At 47.6% G+C, this 17,785-nt stretch overlaps 2 protein-coding genes across 11 annotated transcripts in view; both read left to right on the forward strand.

Annotated features, from left to right (window-relative positions):
• The window catches only part of PIDD1 (p53-induced death domain protein 1), a 19,378-nt gene extending 14,237 nt beyond the window's left edge, over positions 1–5,141 (forward strand). Inside the window, exons 14-17 of one of the 3 annotated variants that reach the window (XR_008450243.1) lie at positions 648–766; positions 1,227–1,337; positions 1,431–1,503; positions 2,243–2,376. Coding sequence is in view for 1 of the 3 variants with exons in the window: in XM_054069088.1 (XP_053925063.1) it covers positions 648–766; positions 1,227–1,337; positions 2,243–2,448; positions 3,156–3,393 (674 nt within the window). In the remaining 2 variants the exon portion in view is untranslated. Of the gene's footprint in view, positions 1–647; positions 767–1,226; positions 1,504–2,242; positions 2,449–3,155 lie in introns of those variants that run through there. The other 2 variants (XM_054069088.1, XR_008450242.1) reach the window with 2 other exon arrangements.
• An 8,976-nt stretch (positions 5,142–14,117) lies between these two features.
• The window catches only part of SLC25A22 (solute carrier family 25 member 22), a 50,577-nt gene continuing 46,909 nt past the window's right edge, over positions 14,118–17,785 (forward strand). For 3 of the 8 annotated variants that reach the window (XM_054067267.1, XM_054067261.1, XM_054067262.1), the window contains exon 1: positions 14,142–14,251. The gene's annotated coding sequence lies outside the window, so the exon portion shown is untranslated. Of the gene's footprint in view, positions 14,252–14,954; positions 15,027–17,785 lie in introns of those variants that run through there. The other 5 variants (XM_054067268.1, XM_054067263.1, XM_054067269.1 and 2 more) reach the window with 5 other exon arrangements.

The following is a 17,785-nucleotide window of genomic DNA, read 5'->3' on the forward strand; positions in this document are numbered from 1 at the left end:
TTATTTTATGATGGGACTGTTTCTGCAGCCAGCTATGCTCTTTTCCTGGAGTCTTAGTCACCACACTAGAATGCCCATGGTGATCTAAGTAATGTTGCCTGTTTCTGGGAGAACACATGTAAAGATTTTTTTTTTTTGAAGAAAGTGTTTCTGAAATAATCCAGAGCAAAGAATTCCCTCTAATGGAGCCATTGGAAGAGAAGGAAAGAGGGAGCAGGACCAAAACTCAAGCTGATTTGATTCATGATGCAGGCTTCAGTATGTCTCTACCTGTTACAGCGGCAAACTGAGACTTTTTCTGCAAAACTTGAATGCACAGCTCTGTTTCATTGGCGTAAATTAAATGCGAGTCTTAGAAGAATAATAAAGTTGAGCCCAGAGTCTGGTCTTCTGTCTTGATGTAGGCTGGACTCTGATTTAATTTCAAGGTAATTACATATATGAATGTTGTACCTGATTGTATTTTTTCTCTTCTTTATCTCTATTCCTATCTCTGCACCCACTGCAGAAATGTTGAAGTGGTAGGTGACCTGTTTTTGTGCATCACAGGATGCTATTGCAGCTGATTCTACCCTGTGCTGTTGGCCAGGCTTGAAGAGCTGCACACTTTTCTGCACAAGTTGAGTGTTTACTGCTTCTCTGAACAGATCGCCCTGACTGCGTGGATGGACGTCTCTCATTTATTTTTTACTCCCGCTTGAAAAACATGAAGGAAATCTATGTCACCTCCCCTGTAGACAGGAAAGGCCAAGCTGTAAAAGGCCAGGTGAGCAACCAGTTACACTGACTTCTTGTTTCTTCCTTCATTAGCAACCAGTCACATTGACTTCTTGTTTCTTCCTTCATTATCATAATTGTTTTTTCAATGCTCCTCATAATAATTTGAGTGCAGATCATGATTCTTTTCCTCCCTTCTTTGCCTCGGCTTTGCATTTCCCTGATGACATCCTGCATAAACAAGAAGAGTAGTCTGGAAGGATCACTTGTCACTTAACTGTCTGACTTACCCTGCTGTTAACTCTTGGGCTGTTGGCAGTGAGTCTAGCCTTTATGGCAGAACCTCAGTGCTCCTGCCAGTTGCATTTAATTGGGAGGCCATTTTTATGACCTGGGGATAGGTGAGAAACGCTGGAATAATTCTTTCCTAGACAGAAAAGACATGGTGCAAAGAGGCTTGGCCAGTGTACTTGAATCTGAGCCTCACTGCATGCTTTCTGTTTGCAAAGGTCTCTTTCTACAGAGGGGCAGTTCCTGAGAGCATCCCTGAAGATGCCAGCAGGAGGAGGAGGAAAGGACCAGACTCCCTCTGGCTTGCTACTCTGCCCATCAAACTACCTGTGAGTTGTTTTGGCTCCTAGGGAAAAATTAATCTAGATGGGGAAAGAGCATGATCTTCCTGCTCAGCTAGTTTTGTCTTCTTACCTGAGAAGAGATGGGATGAATGACTGCAAGAAATGGCTGCCCAGACACTCCCTGTGAGCTCTTCTGAAAAGAGAGACACAGGTAGGTGGGAGTGGTCTCCATCTCTCATGCTTTTAGATAAGAAGCACAGGCTTGTTGGATGGGTCAGCGAGGATAGATCCTTTGAATGAATGAATGAAGTAGAGCACGAGAATGCTTGCTGTAATTAAGGGAAGTGTTTTGTTTATAAGTTTTTTTAGTCACGCAGCTTACACAGCAGGAAAAAAAGGAAGGTCAAGGATGAAGTAGTTAGGCTGGATTTGAATACAGGAGTTGAGTGTAAGTGTTTTGGTGAGTAACTGGCATTTAAAGGCTAGGCTGTATGTTACAGTGAGAAATGCAATTTTTGCTTGTGGAATTTAGTTGATTTTTGAGAAGCTTAAAACCATGAATACCTTTGTAGACTGAATGCTTCCCTTCATATCCTGTGCCATGATCTTGCATCCCTTTCTGACACATGCACCTCAACTACAAATCTAGACTAAGTGATCTCTTACCACTGAGGCAAATGGTTCATTGAAAATGCTTAGTAAAGAAAGGCAATTTCCAGTGTGAGCTATGAGTGTGAGCACTATGATTTGATATTTTTCAGAGCCAGTGTGCACTGGTGGTCATTTTCAATGTGAGCGCTCGTTGCAGCTTGACTCTTCAGCCCCAAGATCTTCCTTCCTCTCTTCCTTTTCCCAGGAAGGAAATTTCAGTGTGGAAATTGAATGACCAGAAGGTGTGCTCTACAAAAAACAATTTGTTTAGCATGTTTTCTCTCTTCTCTGTGATGCAGCGATTGAAACCCCACTGGGGTGGTAACCCTGGTCCCCTGAATGGCTTCTCATTCCCTCCCTTGAACCTGGGCAACCCTGAGACTGGGTACTTGACACAAGCAAACCTGCTGAGCATTGCCAGGCGCGTGGGAGCTGACTGGCAGACCGTCGGCCTGAACCTGGGCTTGACCTATCAGCAGATCGAGCGAATAGGATACAATAACAGGTGAGATAGGGCACAGTGATCATCCGTGATGAGAGGTATCTACTTGTCTATCTGCGGTGTAATAATATGAATTAATGCTTGGCTGGACGAATGTTTTTGCACTGAAATTGTTTCACTGGATAAAAGATGGGTTAACCAATGGTTCTTCTCAAAACATTGCCTTTTTTATAGCAAACTCATTATTTTCTCTTGCCTTTATAAAACAAAGCTTTATGTTTGAATAAACGAAATTGGGAAATAACAAACCTGATGAGCTTTGTAGTACAGATGAATCACATTCTGTTTTGTTCTGTGATCTGGTTTTCTGGCCAGACTCCATCTCTGACAATGAGCTGAGGTCTATGGCATTAATTATGCATATCATCTTTAGTCAAAAAGAGCTTGTGGTACATCATGAGACATGGAGTCTGACCAAAAAGCCAAAGTAGTAGGAGAGAATGAGACTTGTTGTGACCAAACTGATGTTCCTGTGGGGAATTTACATTCAAAAGCAGAATGTTTTAATTTTATAGTTGCATTATAGAGAGATTTTAGTGCAGGAACTGCAACTCCGTATGATGGGTGAGAAAGATGCAGGCCCACTGCAGTGCTTTGCGTCTCTGGATGGCTTCTCTGGGGCTCCACTCAAGGGCTAGGACTAGTTAAGGCCTCTTTAGCTTGCCCGTCAGCTGAGTGTTGGTTACTTCTGTGCTTCCCCCTTTCTTTAGGGAGGACCTTGATAAGCAAATCCTGGACATGCTTTTCTCATGGGCTCAGCAAAACTCTGAGCATCCTGACTGCGTGAGCAAGTTGATCACAGCCATGAAAGAGAGTGGCCGCCAGGACATCGCTGATGAGATCGAAACCATCATTGAGCTGGGACAGCAGAAATACAGAGAGTCCATCCGCCGGGTGGGCTTGGAGCAGGAGAGCAGCACTGAAGACTCTGCCATAGCTATGATGTAGCACCTAAAAGAAAGAACTGGTTTTCCTATGGGGTACCTCTGTGTTCGTGGAGTGACTATGTTTTTGGGCTGCTCACACCGACTTCAAGGGCCAGTGTCTTCCCAAGGAGGAGGACATTAATTACTTGTGAGCAGACTACTGGGCTCTCTTACGTCAACACTCACGTGCCACTTCTGCGAATCCGAGGCAATTTAGGGGGCATTTATAAGCCTTTTCAGTACTTCTACTTCTTGACCTTGAGATTTAGATTTCAGAAACATGGAGAAATTCAGAGATACAATGTCAGTTGAGCATTGGCTAAAGTAGTCTTTAATGAATTAATACTCATTTTATGTATATTTATTTATAACTTATTCTTCAGACTGTGTTCTGCTGGAAACAGAGTGTGAGCATTTGGGTCTGTTTGTGCTCCAGTGCTTGATGGTGTAGTTGTGGTGGTGTAGTTGTGTTATGAAGGCTTGTGGTGTAGTGGGGACTGTTCAGCTATTTCTGTTAACTATGTGTTTTGCTCACCTGAAAATGTGAACTATATTCTCCATGAAAATGTTTTCTGTTTTCTGCCAAATCTCTTCCAGTTCCCTCAAGCCCAAAACAAAGCCTAAGTATTTGTGAGGAAAAGAGAAGAAAATAATTTCTAGCAAAATTGCTGTTGTTTTTTAGTTTTGCTCCAAATGCTATTCTGGAAGAAATAAAATTTCATGTTGTCCTTAGGCTGCTGCACCTGACAGGCTTTTTAGGTGAGATCTACACTCTGGTTGCTGAGAGAGTTCCAGTTTTATTTTACAATTAGGGGGAAGTACATAAACCTGCTGTTCTGGGAAAGGCACTTAAGTGAAAGTAAAATTTCCCTTGCAGTTTGGAAGGGATATTCCTCACATCATCCAACTGAAATATGCCCATGTAGGAGTGAAGGTGTGATCCCTCGTGAACTTTGGTGAAAAGTATGACATAAATTTGCATTTTAAGAACTGTTCTGACCAGCTGTGAGATGGGCACTCTTGTGGGATTGGCATGAACTGTGCTGAGCTAACCTCCCAATTTGTCATACTGAACATCTTCTATAGGGCTGGACTGTTTATATATAGAGGTTTTTTTAACTACTCTATCATTGACTACTGAGGTGCCCTTCTCTTGCTGTTTCCCAGCTCATAATGGGTCTCATCTAATGACCTGTTAATGACTGGGAAATTTCTTGCAAACTTTTTGAAAGACTATTGTTGTCTATGTAAATTCAACTCTATTAGAAGAGGTTTGGATTCAGCATATCCCACTCTCTAAGCAGTATTTAAAAGGCTGTTTTTAATCTGAAAAACAAAAGTCGGTATAAAAATGCCAGGTTGCAACACCTAAAGTCAACCTGCAACTCCAGGTCTGAGAAATCCTGATGTTTTCCTCCCCCTGCGGTGAATCATTGGTGGTTTCCCCGATGCTGTGTTTCAGACCTGCCACCAGTACTATTGAAAGAGAGTCATGAAATCATTCTGCTTTCTTTTTTTTCAGGCCATTTTAACATTTCAAGCCAGAGTGATTACTTTTCAGTCCAGAGCACTGGACAAGGACTTGCAGACTTGAGTTGTTGGTCCTGGGCATAGGAACTTCCTCAGATCTGATGTCTTAGGCCATGCTGCCCATCAGGTCTTGTGTTCAAGTCAGCAGTTCTTTTTTGAATGTATGTTTTCTCTGGTAGTCTGTTTAATATGTTCTTATCTGTAATTTTGATGTATACCAATGAGGTATTTGTTCTTTCTTCCATTTTTGGAGGGATGCATTTGGGCATATTGCTCTCACTGGGAATAAAATGGACTGGAGTGCTGCAGTGGATGGCCATAAACTCTTCAGAAGGGATAGGCAGGGAAGGAGGTGTGGCAGCGTGGCTCTGCATGTTAGGGAGGGCTTCAGTTGTAAAGCTCAACAATTGTGATGATAAGGTTGACTGCTTATGGGCAAGGATGAGGGAGAAGGTCAACAAGACGCATATCATACTGGAGGTAAGTTATAGGCCACCTGACCAGGATGAAGAGGTTGGCGAAGCATTCTGCAAGCGGCTGGTAGAAGTCTTGCAGTTGCTATCCCTTGTTCTCGTGGGAGACTTCAACTCACCAGACATCTGCTGGAAACACAGTCGAGAGGGAACAGTCTAGGAGATTCCTGGAGTGTGTGGAAGACAACTTCCTGACACAGCTGGTAAGCGAGCCTACCAGGTGAGGTGCATCCCTTGACCCGCTGTTTACAAACAGAGAAGGACTGGTAGGAGATATGGTGGTCAGAGGCTCTCTTGGGCTTAGTGACTATGAAATGATAGTTTTCAATTCTTGATAAGGTCATCAAAACCACTACCATGGACTACCATGGAGGGCAGACTTTGGCCTGCTCAGGTCTCTGGTTGAGAGGGTCCCTTGGGAAACAGTTCTGAAAGGCAAAGGGGTCCAGGGTGGCTGGTGACCCACCTAGGGGGTGAGGGAAAGGCTGTGGATGTTGTCTATCTCGATTTCCGTAAAGCCTTTGGTGCTGTCCCACACAGCATTCTCCTAGAGATGCTGGTGGCTTAGACAGGTGTATTCTTCACTGGGTAAAAAACCACCTGGATGGTGGAGCCCAGAGAGTTGTGGTAAATGGATTTACATCCAGTTGGCGGCCAGTCACAAGAAATGTTCCCTGGAATTAAGTCTTGAGACCAGTCTTGTTTTGTATCTTTATCAATGATCTGGATGAAGGGATGGAGTGCTCCCTCAGCAACTTTGCAGATGACACCAAGTTGGGCAGGAGTGTCAATCTCCTTGAGGGCAGGAAGGCTCTGCAGAGGGACCTGGACAGGCTGGATTGATGGGCTGGGGCCAATTGTATGAGATTCAACAAGGCCAAGTGTCAAGTTTTGCACTTTGGTCACAACAATCCTGTGCAATGCTACAGGTCTGGGCAAGTGTGGCTGGAAAGCTGCCAGGCAGAGCCAGGTCCCTTTAAACCTGCTGGCAGAAAGACACCTTGGCTTTAAACCTTGGCTGCACTGCACAGATATGGGAGAAGATCTCGTTTTGGTACTGCACAGGACTGTAGCTGAGTTAGTGGTATTCCTGTAGCTTGGCTTTGCTGCAGTGGGGCTAAACTGGGAAACCCAGCATTCAGGGCATGGGTTTGACTAGCTGAGGGTGTGACGAGGGTTCAAATGGAGCAGGTCTAGGCAAGCAACAAGGCTGTTTTAGAGGAGACAGTGCATAGGCTAAGCCTGGCCTCCAGTGAGGGTGCAGTAGGCTTTTGGCTAGGCAAAGCTTGGCTAGGAAAGCCTACAGGAAGCATAGGGTATAATAGCAGCCCCAGCTACAATGCGATGAAGTTAGGTTGCACTTAACTTTTTGTTTGCAATGGCAAGACAAGAGCTGAGTTAGGCAAGGCTGACATAAGGGTTGGGTAGGCTGGACACTATGGTGGGCTCTTCTGGGTGTCAGCAGAGCTACAGGTGTCCCAGATAACAGATGGTCTAGTAGAGAGGGAGGTTAGAGATGTTTAGGTTACTGCAGGACTACAGCCAGGCCAGTAGATGGGAAATACCAAACCCTAAACAGTATCATCAGTAGAACAGCTCTTTAGGATTTGGACCGATAGCTCAAGGAAAGAAAGTTAAGTAACTTCCCCAGGCAATTATTGTTACCTCCAGTCTTTCATTGCCAACTGGCAGCCATTGGACTAGACCACTTGGCAGCTGGTTTTCTCCTTGCAGTGACACTGGAGCAAGCATCCAGCTGAGGATACAGAGGTGCTGGTGGGAAATCAGAGCAGCCATCCAACTACTTTTTCCTTCAGCTGACTTGGCAGCAAATATTTGAGCTGGATGAGAGTCAACAGAAAGCATGTTATTTCCAGGTGTGTTATCTTTATCAATAATCTCTTTGAGGCACAGTAAGTCCTTTATAAGCCTGTAGTGGCTCTGGCCGGAAAGTGCTGATTACAGTTGCAGTAGATGGCTGAAGCAGAAAAAAAAACCCAACATGATGTTTATCTTTTGGATCCAAAGGTTGCTTTCCTTTCTGGCTTCTTTCATGAACTTATCACATACTGGAATAGTTTCTTTCTGTTTCCAGCTATCTGTCTCTTCTTTGTGCCTGTTAGGCACCTTACAGGGTCTTACTGATGATCTAGCAGATTTTGTAGTTTTCAGTGTGCACAATCCTGATGCATCCAAAATTAAACCAGATAAATTTCAGCCTGGAAAAGCCTCCTCACAAAAAATTAAAATTAAAGGAAGAAATTGTTCATGACTAGGAACATTTTTCCCTAAAAGAAGGATCACAGCATGTTTTCAGGCTTGAAAACAGCCTTGAAAATAGCTTTCACTGGGAAAGATGTGGGACTGGTTTTCAGACACTGATGCATCAGAACCCCAGCCAAGGGCTGCCTTGAAGCGAGCCTTGCAAAGAAGAAAAATGAAGAAAATAGCTTTCACCACAGTCAAACATGTCCGCTTCCTGAACTCTGCAGAAACAAACCTTGTGTTCTTAAAGCACTGTTTTTCTGCAAATATGTGTGGCTTGAAAATTGCGGGGGAGAGTTTGATGCTTGTTCCAATTTTCAGTTGCCTTGAAGGAACTCAGTGACTGGGAAATGCAGAAACCAGGTAGGCACCATGATGATGGAAAATTTAGCCTGTAACCTTCCAGCCTTGCAGTAGGTCTTTTAGGCTGAATCCATGCAGAAGTTTGCTTTGGGAGGTTGGGACTAAGATTCTTCTGTTTGGTTTGCTTCTTGAACACCAGTGTGGTTCTTGTCTTTTCCAAACCACAGGCAGAAGAACTGGAATATGTGCAAGGGGCAGGAATGATTCTCAGAGATGAGTACTATAGACTATTTTTAATTCTTTTTACAGCAGAATATTGCATCTCCTGGGAAAGGTGACTAGATGGTGCCATCTACTGTTTCTTAACTAGGTGGCACCAAATGAAATAATCCAGTTACCTGCAAATAAGCAAAAGGAGGTACTTTTTTACCCAGCTATGCTAGTTCTAAAGCTGACTCATTCCCGTGAGATATTTGTGTTCAGAAAGTAAATGCTTAAACTGGTGGGGAAAAGATCTTTTAAAAAAGTAGTTATGGAAACCTGAATGCATTCCCACATGGAAGGACTGGGTCTGCCCTTCTCACGCAGATGAATAAAACAGTAGCAAAAGAGTATGTGGAGAAACATAGTAGGCAGAAGAAGCAGATAAGACATCTCTAATCACTTTCTCTAAAAGGGCAAGATGGTTGCAAGTCTTGCCTCTGCTGACACTGAAGATGCTCTCTGCATAACGGCAGACCATGTTTGTGTGGATCGGAGGCATCTTGTTGCCTGGACCCCTCCTTGGAGCCATGTGGCAGAGCTTCCCTCTTGGACAGAGAATTTCAGTCGTGACCCATAAACAAACCAGGCAGAACGGACCAGAAGGAGAGACAGGATTTCTGCCCTGGATACATTAAGCTTGAGAACATCCACTCTGCCTTGTTTTCACCGTGTCTCTGCAGAGAGCTGCAGCTGGAGGTATCTCTGGACATCTCCTGGCTGGGTACACAAAATCCCACACACATCTCCTGTGCACTGCGTCACCAGATGGAGCCATATCTTGGGGCAGGCCCTGTGTGGCCCTCAGTTGCTGGGTTGCAGAAGGACACCAGGGAATATAGGTCAGTTGTGGGGATTACAGGACAGCCTCACATATCATGGAGAATTTGGGCAGGTCTGATTAACTAACAGGACATGAGAGCTTGAGGTATGCTGTCTGCAGACATTTAATGGACGACTTGGGAAAACAGCAAGCTAATATTTCTGATCTTTTAGTTGCTCAAGCTGCTTTAAGTTTCCAGGCTTTCACCACCCTATCAGACCTCTGCTTGAGCCAGTAAGGATAAACTGTAGCATTTCTAATAAAAGACAAATAGCTTGACAAAGTTTTTATTTTTCTTCCTTCTTAATGCAGAAAACCTTGTTCCTGATACAAAAAGGTGAGAGAGTGCTGCAGGTCCACCTGTGGGATGGCTGCAAGGCAGCACCAAGCGCTCAGATCTTCAGGTATGAACAGGAGGTGTCAATATACAGTGATCTGAGTCACTCAGATCTGAATGTCACATGATAGATGTGTCCCAGACATGATGGCTCTGCCAGGTCTCTTGACATGGGCCAGACCTGGTCTTCTGGAGGTGTTCAGCATCAGCATGTTTAGAAGCAGCAAATCTGCGTGTTCAGGAGAGAGTGGGGCTCACGCAGGGGGGTGGCTGCGTCCCCTTGCTTGCATGGGGTAGACATCTCACATAGATGCCTCTCTCTCTCCAATGTGTGAAAAAGGGATCTAGCTGATGAACCTGAGTGGTTAGGCTTCTACTTATGTTTTGTTGGGTTGATGAAGAGAACCTTTAGGTTATAAGGAAAAGCAGGACAGGAGAGCTGGCAGAGGGAGGTGGTAACAAGATAGCTGGGGGAGGACATGAGCTTGGATACAAATCTTTGCCTTGCTGCTTCTTCAGCCCAGTCCTCCAAGGATTTCACTCCCTCTGGAAGCAGCAGTGGCTTGGGATGAATGTTTTCGGTTCTCTTGCCTCCAGGTTGGAGAATAAAGAAATCCTTGTGATTCTTAGCTTGACGTCAAGGCCAGAGCTGAGAACAAGCACAGGTTGTGACACTGGTTGTAGCTGCTCCCTCCCAAGACTGCACATTACTGGCCCTTGGGGCCTGGCACATCCTTCATGCACTGCAGGAGCATCAGGGGTAGTGACAATCCCAGTGAGGCTTTCATCTTGGTGCGTCGAGAGGAGCACGAAAACCCAGTGTCTCTCCCTCAAAAATCCACTACAACAGATCACCTGGGCATAGCCCAGGCAGAGAAAAGAAGACCCTGCTGCTTAAACAGGCTGCTTTGTGACAGTTGTTGTGCATCAGTGATGACTGGAGGGCAGAGGCACTCACAGATGGATCCATGAGCTTTTGAGGTCACAAAATAACATGGCCTGGAAGGAACTGGCAGCAGCTCTTGATGGGCAGTGAGGCTGAGAAGCTGTGACTTCCCTTGCAGGTCAGGCCAGGCCATCTCATTTTCACCCAGAGTAGGATGGTAATATCCTCAGTGTCCACTTCAACCTCCAGACATGTGGCATGGAGCCATCTCACCTTTCTGCCACTGAGAAACAGTGAGCTGGATTAATGCAGCTGAAGATTTCCCTTAGTTGTTTGCTGGTGCTGGAAGGGCAGATGAACAGACGACACCATTTGGCATTGCTTGGCCACACACCCCAGAGGAAGGGAGTGATGCTCCCTATCCTGCAATGCCTCCACAGGCAATAGATGTATATGGTGGAATGCTGTGGGGCAGTTTCTCCCTGGCATGAGGGGGTAAGCCCTCTTGAAAGGCTCCTGTGGCAATAGGCGGCTGCAGCTGCAGGCTCCCTGCCAGGAGCTGGGGATGGAGTAGGATCTTGAGGCCAATCTTGCAGCCAAAACAGCACCATTCATCGGCACTCAATAAACAAAAGTGCCTTGCTGTTTCATCCAGGAGATAAGAGCGTGCAGGGCATGAGATTGCTTTCCCTTGCATGCTCTACACTGAGTGTGGGAGCCTGTATCAGCTGCCAAAGGAACCAGAACACTGCTGCTGTGGGACGTACTGTAGACAAGCACACAAGAACAGGGGCTGCTGGGTGTCAAACAGCCCTGAGGCCATAGCTCTATGGGTGCTAGGCATGGCAAGGTGCTGGTGCTTACTGGAGCAGTCCTACGGGATGTGTTGCAGGAACGAGGCAGTTTTGCAGGGCAGCTCACGACACATTACCCATTAGCACTCCAGGGTGAACCCTGCAGTTCCAAAAGTCACCTACAAAGGGAAGCAAATTCTACTTTCATACCTTTTTGGCTTCTTGATGATCAATGTTGGAAGCTTTTTGCTTGTTTTTTTGTTTTTTTTTTTTTTTTTCCAGAGGCTAACATTGCTGAGCCTTGATTTCCCTGCTTTTGCTGGAGAAAAGTAGCTGGAGAGTTTGCTGGTGGCTATTGAGGAACATTTGTGACCTGAGCATTAGGGACTTTCCTCCTGCTATTTGTAAGGCATTTGAATCAAACAGTTACTACAAAAACGTCTGCAGCCTCCTTCTGAGGAGCAATGGCCAGAGGGGACAGACAGACCATGTATGCTGGTCCACCTGCAGCCTTGAGCTTTCAGAAACAGCAGAGCTGGGCTTGGAATAGAGCTATTCCCTTTCCACATCCACGTTAACCCCTGGCTGCATCCACATCCTCTCTCACTTCTGTAATGTCAAGTCTGTGCACAGAAAACAAAACTAGACCTACCAGGTCAGTGGTTTCTAGGTGATTCCCAGCATCCAAATTGATGGCCAGCTGTGAATCTGTTCCTTTTATTCATACTGTTTGGCTGTACTCTCAGCAGTTGGATCTGAATGCCTTTCCCATCACCTCTGTGCCATCACCTTTAGCAACCCATCCTGTGGTCCCAATGGAGAATGAGATCAGGCTCAGCTGAGATTCTTGTTTCTAGAAAATTATGCTGACTGATGCTAATTATATGTTACTGCCTCTTCAATACTGATCAGTTAAATTGTCTACTAGCGCTCTGATAATCACATCCTCGATGGCAACCAGGCCAAAGGGGCTGGGACCAAGTTCACCAGATTTGGGTCTTTGAAGTGTTGGTTTAATATTCACACTCATCAGGCACTGCTTTCACTGCCACTCCACAATTTTTTCAAACAGAAAGCAATGCAAATGGGGAAGGAAGCTAGAAAACGCTACCTTGTGAAAGCCTCTTTCTTTGCCAGCAGACTGAACTTGACCCATGTCCTTGGCAGGGCTAAACCAACCCACAACTTCTCTGGCAGCCAGGCTGAAAGCAGTGCAGGATTTTGAGACTCATGCAGGGGAAGCTTTGTGACAAGCTGAGCACAAACCTAGTGTAATGTTCCCATGTGTGCCATGATGACAGCAATGTTGCCTTACACAAGAGGCCAGGAGCTCTGCTCTTCACCTTGTATTAGATGCAGATATTGCTGCTTTTGAAGCTCTGCTTTGTACCAAATGGTTTTAAATCTCTCTTGTGTGTGTCAGAAGAAAAAAATCTGACAGCCCAGGAAACCTTGACAACCTGGCCCTCACTGAATGTGAACCTCCTTCCTCTGCTCTTTTGTTATCCTCTCTCTTAAGGGCTGCCAGAAGAAACTGGCCCTTTGTACCATGCAGGTTACAAAGAACAGTTGTTTTTATGCAGCAGAACCAAAAAAAAAAAAATGGGTGATCGCAGTCCTCTTAAAATTCAGTGTTAACCTTATCTTTGCCAGGAGACAGTACTGTCCTACCAGTACATGTATACCAGTACATTATGAGAAATGGTAAAATCTATCTGCCTCTATACACGCTGGATTCAGTTGAGCTTTTGTTTGAGTGAAACCCACCGATGTCTTTGCAAACACAGCACAGTGGGGACCTGCCACCACCAAAGAATGGAGTGGGAAGGAGTTTTGCAGCTGGGGAGTGACAAGCGGTAACCACAGCTCCCTTGCCCTCTGTTTTTCTGTTCTCAAAACTTGGGAGCCCTGCATCAGTGCCCACCAGAGCAGTCTGCCTGCAACCCATGCCTCACTGCTCACTTTCCCAAGTATGTGGTGGAGACAAGGTTGTGGGGTTGGACAGAATATGCTGACTATTCCCTACCCACAGCACTTCCTTTTTCCTCCTGTGGTGGATACTCATCCAATACACACCAAACACAGAGCCGTGGTGCACAAGTCTCTTTCCTTGGTCAGGTACCACCTTTCTCAAGTGAGCTTTCCACCTACTGTGCTGTATCTTCCTATGCTTTGCCCAGCGCAAGTTGAAGATCGCAAATGCTGCTCCCTTTTCCACTTACATCCAAATCATTAGCTTTGGCTTCTAATGCTTCACCGACCTCTGGTTTACATCTTCTCACCTTGGGTTACAGGTCCCCGACTGTGATAACAAGCTATCACTTTCAGGTACGTGCACAGCTCTGGTGTTTCTGAGCTGTTCATCACTACTCCACACAATTGTCCCTTCTGTCTTGTGTGCAATGTCCTCATTAGCCTGACATGCTCCACCATCCTTGTAGCCACCCTTGTCCAATCATCTCTGTCTTCGTGCTCTATCGGCCGGTAACCCCACACTCACTGCACAGTACCCGGTGCACATGAGCAGGGAGGGATGCTCTTACAGATGGATTCCTCTGGAGAGCTTTCCTTGGTGTCATACCCGTGGGTATCAGCCAAGAGGCAGAGAGATCTGGCTGGATGCTGCCGTCCCCCTCGCCTCCTCGTTAGTTTCCAAAGCCTGCTGAAACGGGCTCCGTGGAAGATTTTGTGCAAGGATCCAGGCGCCCTTAAGCTCCCAAAACAGCAGCTTAGCCTTTGAACCCAAATGTGATGCCTGCCCTTGGCCTGGAGGGCAGCAGTCGGACATTTTTTAACTGTGAGAGTGGTGAAGCGTTGGGGCAGATTGTCCAGAGAAATCGTGGCTGTCCCATCCCTGGAGGTGCCCAAGGCCAGGCTGGACGGGGCTTCGAGAAGCCTGATGTAGTACGAGGTGTCCCTGCCCGTGGCGGGGGTGCGTGTGTGTAACTGGACGATCTTCGAGGTCCCTTCCAACCCGAACCGCTGCGTGACCCCGCGATTCGAGGGGGATGCCGGGTCTCCCGTACCGGGCGGGGAGCGGGGCGGGGCGGCGATCGCGCGGGGCGCCGCGTTGCCATGGCGAGGGAGGGGCGGGCGCGCGCTGCGGCGCGGGCGCGGCCGGAGGGGGCAGAGCCGAGCCGAGCCGAGCCCAGCAGCCCCGCAGCGTGCGCCGCCCCGGCCCGGCCCCGGCGGGACCGCGCCGACACCGGTGAGTGCGGGTGCGGGACCTGGAACCCCCGGGGCCCCCACTCCCTCCCGCGCTCCCCTTCCCCCGTGCCCCCCCCCGGGGCTGCGGGCTCCCCCAACCCCCGCACCCCCAACCCCGTGGATGCGAGCGCCGCCTGTCCCTCCCCATGCCCCCTCTTTCCTGTTGTGCCCTCCTCTTCCCGGGGCTGCGGGCTACCCCATTCTCCCCACCTCATGCCCCCTCTCCATCCGTGCCCCTCCCCCCTTCCCGGGGCTGCGGGCTCTCCTATTCCCCCCCGTGCCCTCTTCCCCTCGGGGCTGCGGGCTCCCCACCTCATGTCCCCTCCTCCTTCCCGTGCCCCCACCCGGGCTGCGGGGTCTCCACTTTCTCTCCCTCCGCCTCCCTGCTCCAGCTGCTTCCCTCAGCCTGGGAAGTGCTGGTCCCCCGGTGCTCCCCTCACCCGGGGTGGATCCTCTGCCCGACTCCGGGCCCGGGGTGCGGATGCCCGTGTGCCGGAGCCCGGCCCGGGGGAGCCCGCCCTGTCACCCGTCCCTCCCTGCCCGTGTCAGGGAAATTGCGAGTAACACGTGGGATTTCAGCTGTGCCCTTTATTGTCCCAGAGCTGCTGCTTTTTATACTGAAAGTAATTTGTATGTTTGTCCTGGGCTTCTGGTTTCTGGGGTGATTTGTAGGGTTGTAACCTTTGGCCCCTCTTTGGCTGCAGGGCAAGGTCCTGCATCTATGTCCCTCCGAGCTCCTTCCAGACTCCCCTAAGCCAGATCTGTGCCTCTTCGAGGTAGGTCAGGATTATTGTGCTCTTCCTCCCGTGGATGGGGAGTGTGGAAATGCGGACAGGCTGTGGGATTTCCTCAAGGTCACCCTAGGAGTGAGACCTCAAGCACCCTCTTCTCTCACTACGCTCTCAGGAGTTGCTGGGCTCCTGCTGGGCCAGGGTGCAGTTGTGGAAATAATTTTTTTCCAGTGCTCTGGGCATCTCTCCTGCAGGGCTTTGAAGATTTTACTTTATACTCTGCTTATCAGAGTAACAAACGTCAGAGCAGGATCTCAGCTATATTTATCTGGCCTAATCTTTTAGTTATTAGGTTTTATAGTTTCAGGCTAGATGTTTTTACCATAGCATATTCATCTCTGAGAGTCTCGCTGCTCTTAGGATCTGACCTCTCATGGTGTGGCTGCTGCTGTTGGAATGGTGTCTGCAGTGGTTTTGGCCACTGCAAGTCATTGTGGCTTTAACTCTCAAGAACTCACTTCTTGGCAATGGCAAGCAAAAGGCAATGGAATCGGAGTGGTACTTAGCTGATAACAATCTATGACGTGGGACTGAGTGGCGGTTGTCTTCTTGTCCTTGGCTTGTGTTTTGCTTTCCGGGCTGTTATAGATGAGGTTTATTATTACAATGCTTTACTCTAACCTCTTCACAGGAAAATAAACACTAGTATTTTATGAGGATTTACCTTTTAATTGTCTTGCCTGTAAGATTTTTAACTCCTCCTTCTTGTCATTTACACAGGTACAGTTTTTCTCCTGGTGCTGTGTGCTCAGGCTCATTTGCTCACCGAGCACCCGTCGTAGTAAGGCGTGTTATGCTTTGAGGGTGATGGTGATTGATGGCAGAAGTGGATGGCTGAGTTGGAACAGAAAGCAAATCTGTGTCATACATTGGAGCCTGGCAGTGCTCTAAAGGAAAGTCTGCAGTCTTGCTTGATGCCCAGCAATCTTGTTAATGTCTTACTAAGATGCCAGGGCCCCAGAAGATCTTCCTGCTGCCATTTCAGGAAGGAGTAGTGTGCTGTATTAAGTTACTAGAAGTTACAAATCACTGACTGCCTGTCGGGGCCATTTGCTCCAGATATAAGTGAGTTGGCAGGATGGGGAAATATCTACCTGGCTGGCCAAGGTGGCAGCAGCATGAACAAGTGGAAGCAGTTCCACTGCTCACTTATGTGTCACATTTCACATTCTAGGTCTCTGGCAGAGCAAAAGTGTGATGGAGGGAAGGGATTGAGACACAATGGCTGGTGTTTGGCATGCCTTGAAGCTCGGGAGCCATGAGGATTTGGAGCTGTGCTCTGATGAGGGTGATCGAATGAGGAAAGCATTGCTTAGGAGCTGTAAGCATTTCATCTGCCTATACAGTTGTTCTTGCATAACTGTCGTCATGCTGAGAATTGTGAAATAGTAGGAGGGAGAGGTTTTCTGGAGTAGGGCAGCAGCATTTTTAAGTCGAAAAATGTTATGCTGTGTTTAGCTAGAGTAAAACACATCTAGAGGCATCATCCCTGACTGGGGACCCAGTTCTGCAAATTCTCCCAAGAACGGCTTTTCCATGAAAGTTAAAGCCTAATCTAGAAAACATTTTTGTTGCAGAGTGTGTGATGACCATGCAGTGCTTTGAAAATAGTTAATTATCCCTGGCACTCTGGGATTTATCTGAATAATCATGAATAATCTGAATAATCAGCCATGAGGCTGTAAGAGGAGTGACTGGTTAACTGCTACTTTTGTCTCAGCGAAGAGTGCCTAGGTGTGGTGTAGGGCTACGTGGTCTCCATCTCTGGAGAGACCAAAGGGCTGGACTTTGGGTTTGCTGCTGGGCTAGGCGTTACTTGTTTTACAGATGTTGGCAAACCTCTGGATCCTGTCTCATCCCACTGTGAAAATAAAATGCTCTTGGAGGGCAATTGTCAGATTCGCAGTAGCTGTGCGAAGGTGGTATAGAATCATAGAATCATAGAATCACCAGGTTGGAAAAGACCCACTGGATCATCGAGTCCAACCATTCCTAACACTCCCTTAAACCATGCCCCTTAGCACTTCATCAACCTGTTCCTTAAACACCTGCAGGGAAGGTGACTCGATCACCTCCCTGGGCAGCCTCTTCCAGTGCCCAATGACTCTTTCTGTGAAGAATTTTTTTCTGATATCCAGCCTGAACCTCCCCTGGCAGAGCTTCAGGCCATTCCCCCTTGTCCTGTCCTCAGTCACTTGGGAGAAAAGGCCAGCTCCCTTCTCTCTGCAACCTCATTTCAGGTAGTTGTAGAGAGTAATAAGGTCTCCCCTCAGCCTCCTCTTCTCCAGGCTAAACAAACCCAGCTCTCTCAGCTGCTCCTCATAAGACTTGTTCTCCAGCCCCCTCACCAGCTTCATTGCTCTTCTCTGGACACGCTCCAGAGCCTCAACATCCTTCTTGTGGTGAGGGGCCCAGAACTGAACACAGTATTCAAGGTGCGGTCTCACCAGTGCCGAGTACAGAGGGAAGATCACCTCCCTGGACCTGCTGGTCACACCGTTTCTGATACAAGCCAGGATGCCATTGGCCTTCTTGGCCACCTGGGCACACTGCTGGCTCATGTTCAGTCGGCTGTCAACCATACCCCCCAGGTCCTTCTCCTCTAGGTAGCTCTCCAGCCACTCTTCCCCCAGTCTGTAGCACTGCACAGGGTTGTTGTGCCCCAAGTGCAGGACCTGGCATTTGGCCTTGTTGAACCTCATGCCATTGGCCTCAGCCCAGTGGTCCAGCCTGTTCAGATCCCT

This window comes from Cuculus canorus, chromosome 5 (assembly GCF_017976375.1).
Source record: "Cuculus canorus isolate bCucCan1 chromosome 5, bCucCan1.pri, whole genome shotgun sequence".
Classification (NCBI taxonomy): Eukaryota; Metazoa; Chordata; class Aves; order Cuculiformes; family Cuculidae; genus Cuculus; species Cuculus canorus.